General features: G+C 50.4%; 2 protein-coding genes across 2 annotated transcripts in view; one reads left to right on the plus strand and one right to left on the minus strand.

Annotated features, from left to right (window-relative positions):
- LOC138657427 (zinc finger protein 84-like) overlaps positions 1–6376 on the minus strand; it is a 729030-nt gene that overhangs the window by 125307 nt on the left and 597347 nt on the right. The window lies entirely within an intron of this gene.
- LOC138657414 (zinc finger protein 84-like) overlaps positions 3654–6376 on the plus strand; it is a 104504-nt gene continuing 101781 nt past the window's right edge. Inside the window, exon 1 of the mRNA XM_069745188.1 lies at positions 3654–3828. Within this exon, the coding sequence (XP_069601289.1) occupies positions 3805–3828 (24 nt within the window). The 5' untranslated portion in view covers positions 3654–3804. The remainder of the gene's footprint in view (positions 3829–6376) is intronic.

A 6376-nucleotide genomic window follows, 5' to 3' on the forward strand; every position in this document is an offset into this window, starting at 1 on the left:
GAAATTCCCCAAAGGAAAAGGCAGCCCCCCACATATAATGACTGTGAGTAAAGATGAAAATACAAACACAGAGATGAAATAGGTTTTAGCAAAGTGAGGCCCGACTTACTGAATAGACCGAGGATAGTAAAGATAGCTTTGCGGTCAGCACAAAAACCTACAAACAACCACGCAGAGGGCACAAAAAGACCCTCCGTACCGACTAAGAGAGAGAGAGAGCAAGACCAATACTGGAACATTGACTGGAGGCAAGGAACAAAGAACTAGGTGGAGTTAAATAGAGCAGCACCTAACGACTTAACCTCGTCACCTGAGGAAGGAAACTCAGAAGCCGCAGCCCCACTCACATCCACCAGAGGAAGCTCATAGACAGAACCAGCCGAAGTACCACTCATGACCACAGGAGGGAGCTTGACCACATAATTCACAACAGCTGGGCATTGATTTGTCTTTTTCTTCCGCATTTCATCCTCAGACAAATGGCCAGACCGAGCGAACTAATCAGACTTTGGAGACTTATTTGAGATGCTTTGTGTCTGCTGATCAGGATGATTGGGTGGCTTTCTTGCCATTGACCGAGTTTGCCCTTAATAATCGGGCTAGTTCTGCTACCTTGGTTTCGCCTTTTTTTTGTAATTTTGGTTTTCATCCTCGTTTTTCTTCAGGGCAGGTTGAGCCTTCTGATTGTCCTGGTGTGGATTCTGTGGTTGACAGGCTGCAGCAGATTTGGGCTCATGTGGTGGACAATTTGTTGTTGTCTCAGGAGGAGGCTCAGCGTTTTGCTAACCGTCGTCGGTGTGTTGGTTCCCGGGTTTGGGTTGGGGATTTGGTCTGGTTGTCTTCCCGTTATGTTCCTATGAAGGTTTCTTCCCCTAAGTTCAAGCCTCGGTTTATTGGTCCTTATAGGATTTCTGAGATTATCAATCCAGTGTCTTTTCGTTTGGTCCTTCCAGCCTCTTTTTCCATCCATAATGTGTTCCATAGATCTTTGTTGCGGAAGTATGTGGTGCCCGTTGTTCCCTCTGTTGATCCTCCGACCCCGGTGTTGATTGATGGGGAGTTGGAGTATGTGGTTGAGAAGATTTTGGATTCTCGTTTTTCGAGGCAGAAGCTTCAGTATCTGGTCAATGGAAGGGTTATGGTCAGGAGGATAATTCTTGGGTTGTTGCCTCCGATGTTCATGCTGACGATTTGGTTTGTGCCTTTCATTTGGCTCGTCCTGATTGGCCTGGGGGCTCTGGTGAGGGTTCGGTGACCCCTCCTCAAGGGGGGGTACTGTTGTGAATTCTGCTCTTGGGCTCCCTCCGGTGGTTATGAGTGGTAGTGCTGCTGTCTTTGGATCGCAGCATTTATCAGGTGTATTCACTTTTTGCAATTTGGGCTGGGCTATTTAGTCCTGCTTTATCCTTTAGTCAGTGCCAGTTGTCCATTGTTTTTGGAGGATTCACATCCATACCTGGTCTCTCCTGTTTTGCTGTTCATTCCAACAAAGATAAGTTCTGGTTTGTTTTTGCTGTCCACATGCTGTGGGCCTTATAGTTCTGTGCATTTTCATGTTTTGTCTTGTCCAGCTTTGTCTGTGAAGGATTTTTTGCAGCCTAGCTGTGTCTCTGGAGATGCAGATATACCCCCCATGTCTTTAGTCAGATGTGGAGATTTGTATTTTCTGTGGTGGATATTTTCTTGTGTTTTAATACTGACCGCATAGTACTCTGTCCTATTCTTTCTTTTTAGCTAGAATGGCCTCCTATGCTAAATCCTGATTTCATGTCTGCGTATGTTATTTCCCTCTTCTCTCACAGTTAATATTTGTGGGGGGCTGCCTATCCTTTGGGGATTTTCTCTGAGGCAAGATATTTTTCCCGTTTCTGTCTTTAGGGGAAGTTAGTTCTTAGGCTGTGTCGAGGGGTCTAGGGAGTGTTAGGTACCCCCCACGGCTACTTCTAGTTGCGGTGCTAAGTTCAGGGTTTGCGGTCAGTACAGGTACCACCTTCTCCAGAGTACGTCTTATGCTGCTTCTAGGCCACCAGGTCATAACAGTCGGTGACGTCTTGTAGATGTGATCGGAGCCTTAGTTACAGGATCCATCTGTCGTGGTCGGTGACGTCTTGTAGATGTGATCGGAGCCTCAGTTACAGGATCCATCGGTCATGGTCGGTGACGTCTTGTAGATGTGATCGGAGCCTCAGTTACAGGATCCATCGGTCGTGGTCGGTGACGTCTTGTAGATGTGATCAGAGCCTTAGTTACAGGATCCATCGGTCGTGGTCGGTGACGTCTTGTAGATGTGATCGGAGCCTCAGTTACAGGATCCATCGGTCGTGGTCGGTGACGTCTTGTAGATGTGATCAGAGCCTCAGTTACAGGATCCATCGGTCGTGGTTGGTGATGTCTTGTAGATGTGATCCGAGCCTTAGTTACAGGAACCATCGGTCGTGGTCGGTAACGTCTTGTAGATGTGATCAGAGCCTCAGTTACAGGATCCATCGGTCGTGGTCGGTGACGTCTTGTAGATGTGATCGGAGCCTTAGTTACAGGATCCATCGGTCGTGGTCGGTAACGTCTTGTAGATGTGATCAGAGCCTCAGTTACAGGATCCATCGGTCGTGGTCGGTGACGTCTTGTAGATGTGATCGAAGCCTTAGTTACAGGATCCATCGGTCGTGGTCGGTGACGTCTTGTAGATGTGATCAGAGCCTCAGTTACAGGATCCATCGGTCGTGGTTGGTGACGTCTTGTAGATGTGATCGGAGCCTTAGTTACAGGATCCATCGGTCGTGGTTGGTGACGTCTTGTAGATGTGATCGGAGCCTTAGTTACAGGATCCATCGGTCGTGGTTGGTGACGTCTTGTAGATGTGATCGGAGCCTTAGTTACAGGATCCATCGGTCGTGGTCGGTGACGTCTTGTAGATGTGATCGGAGCCTTAGTTACAGGATCCATCGGTCGTGGTCGGTGACGTCTTGTAGATGTGATCGGAGCCTTAGTTACATTGTCATATTAACATCAGAATTAGTGATAGAAATCCAGAAACCAGGGCTGTAGACGTCCTTTATTTTTGGTAACTCTATTAGTCCAGAAAAATCAGCACGTTTTGTCCTCACAGTGCCTTTTATCTAGCCGTATAGAGAGATATGTGCATTCTGGATCTCACGTTATATCGTCTCCTATATTTTCCATCTTCTCCTTCATCATGAAGACGCCGGCAGGACGAGATCCCTCCAGCTGATCCAGTGCTCATCCCTCCTCCTCCTGAATGACCCCGAGGATGGACGAGGACAGGGATGAGACCACCAGAAGATTATTCCACTTCGCCCTGGAGATCCTCTCCCTGCTGAGCGGAGAGGTAACTCCTCTACATTTCTATCAGCTTTATTGTGTTCTGTGACAAGTCCGACATCCAGAATAGAGAGAAGGATTCTTTACTGTAAGAGCAGTGATTGTGTGGAGCTCTCTGCCCGGAGGAGTTGTCATGGGGATTCCCTATAAGAGCTGTAGAGGGGCCGGGATGTCTGTCCGGAGGGGAATAATATTCCCGGTTATGGCCCCAGATTACTGGAGACGGTTATTGATCCCGGGATTTCTACTGATTGTCAGATCTGGAGTCGGGAAGGAATCTTCTCCCTAAGTGTCTCTCTCCATACACAGGATTACACAATAGTGAGGAAGACACCGGGGGACGGTGTGACTCCCATCATCCATCTCCAGGAGTCAGGAGGGCGGAGCCCGGGCCCCATCACAGAGCCTCCCCCGCACTCCCTGCTACATGAGAGGAACAAGAAGATCCTGGAGCTCAGCAACAAGATGATTGAGCTGCTGAGCGGAGAGGTGACTGCTGGGAGATTATACAGGACTGGAGGATTCTGGGTGATGAGCGGAGAGGTGACTGCTGGGAGATTATACAGGACTGGATGATTCTGGGTGATGAGCGGAGAGGTGACTGCTGGGAGATTATACTGGACTGGAGGATTCTGGGTGATGAGCGGAGAGGTGACTGCTGGGACATTATACAGCACTGGAGGATTCTGGGTGATGAGCGGAGAGGTGACTGCTGGGAGATTATACAGCACTGGAGGATTCTGGGTGATGACCGGAGAGGTGACTGCTGGGACATTATACTGGACTGGAGGATTCTGGGTGATGAGCGGAGAGGTGACTGCTGGGACATTATACAGCACTGGAGGATTCTGGGTGATGACCAGAGAGGTGACTGCTGGGACATTATACAGCACTGGAGGATTCTGGGTGATGAGCGGAGAGGTGACTGCTGGGACATTATACAGCACTGGAGGATTCTGGGTGATGAGCGGAGAGGTGACTGCTGGGAGATTATACAGGACTGAAGGATTCTGGGTGATGAGCGGAGAGGTGACTGCTGGGACATTATACAGCACTGGAGGATTCTGGGTGATGAGCGGAGAGGCGACTGCTGGGACATTATACAGGACTGGGGGATTCTGGGTGATGAGCGGAGAGGTGACTGCTGGGACATTATACAGCACTGGAGGATTCTGGGGGATGAGCGGAGAGGTGACTGCTGGGACATTATACAGCACTGGAGGATTCTGGGTGATGACCGGAGAGGTGACTGCTGGGACATTATACAGGACTGGAGGATTCTGGGTGATGACCGGAGAGGTGACTGCTGGGACATTATACAGCACTGGAGGATTCTGGGTGATGACCAGAGAGGTGACTGCTGGGACATTATACAGCACTGGAGGATTCTGGGTGATGAGTGGAGAGGTGACTGCTGGGACATTATACAGCACTGGAGGATTCTGGGTGATGAGCGGAGAGGTGACTGCTGGGACATTATACAGCACTGGAGGATTCTGGGTGATGACCAGAGAGGTGACTGCTGGGACATTATACAGCACTGGAGGATTCTGGGTGATGAGTGGAGAGGTGACTGCTGGGACATTATACAGCACTGGAGGATTCTGGGTGATGAGCGGAGAGGTGACTGCTGGGACATTATACAGGACTGGAGGATTCTGGGTGATGAGCAGAGAGGTGACTGCTGGGACATTATACAGCACTGGAGGATTCTGGGTGATGAGCGGAGAGGTGACTGCTGGGACATTATACAGCACTCTAGGATTCTGGGTGATGAGCGGAGAGGTGACTGCTGGGACATTATACAGCACTGGAGGATTCTGGGTGATGAGCGGAGAGGTGACTGCTGGGACATTATACAGCACTGGAGGATTCTGGGTGATGAGCGGAGAGGTGACTGCTGGGACATTATACAGCACTGGAGGATTCTGGGTGATGAGCGGAGAGGTGACTACTGGGACATTATACAGCACTGGAGGATTCTGGGTGATAAGCGGAGAGGTGACTGCTGGGACATTATACAGGACTGGAGGATTCTGGGTGATAAGCGGAGAGGTGACTGCTGGGACATTATACAGCACTGGAGGATTCTGGGTGATAAGCGGAGAGGTGACTGCTGGGACATTATACAGCACTGGAGGATTCTGGGTGATGAGTGGAGAGGTGACTGCTGGGACATTATACAGGACTGGAGGATTCTGGGTGATGAGAGGAGAGGTGACTGCTGGGACATTATACAGCACTGGAGGATTCTGGGTGATGAGCGGAGAGGGGACTGCTGGGACATTATACAGCACTGGAGGATTCTGGGTGATGAGTGGAGAGGTGACTGCTGGGACATTATACAGGACTGGAGGATTCTGGGTGATGAGCGGAGAGGTGACTGCTGGGACGTTATACAGCACTGGAGGATTCTGGGTGATGAGCGGAGAGGTGACTGCTGGGACATTATACAGGACTGGAGGATTCTGGGTGATGAGCGGAGAGGTGACTGCTGGGACATTATACAGCACTGGAGGATTCTGGGTGATGAGCGGAGAGGTGACTGCTGGGACATTATACAGCACTGGAGGATTCTGGGTGATGAGCGGAGAGGTGGCTGCTGGGACATTATACAGGACTGGAGGATTCTGGGTGATGAGCGGAGAGGTGACTGCTGGGACATTATACAGCACTGGGGGATTCTGGGTGATGAGCGGAGAGGTGACTGCTGGGACATTATACAGGACTGGAGGATTCTGGGTGATGAGCGGAGAGGTGACTGCTGGGACATTATACAGCACTGGAGGATTCTGGGTGATGAGTGGAGAGGTGACTGCTGGGACATTATACAGCACTGGAGGATTCTGGGTGATGAGTGGAGAGGTGACTGCTGGGACATTATACAGCACTGGAGGATTCTGGGTGATGAGCGGAGAGGTGACTGCTGGGACATTATACAGCACTGGAGGATTCTGGGTGATGAGCGGAGAGGTGGCTGCTGGGACATTATACAGCACTGGAGGATTCTGGGTGATGAGCGGAGAGGTGACTGCTG

The sequence above is a fragment of the Ranitomeya imitator genome, chromosome 1 (genome assembly GCF_032444005.1).
Source record: "Ranitomeya imitator isolate aRanImi1 chromosome 1, aRanImi1.pri, whole genome shotgun sequence".
Lineage (NCBI taxonomy): Eukaryota > Metazoa > Chordata > Amphibia > Anura > Dendrobatidae > Ranitomeya > Ranitomeya imitator.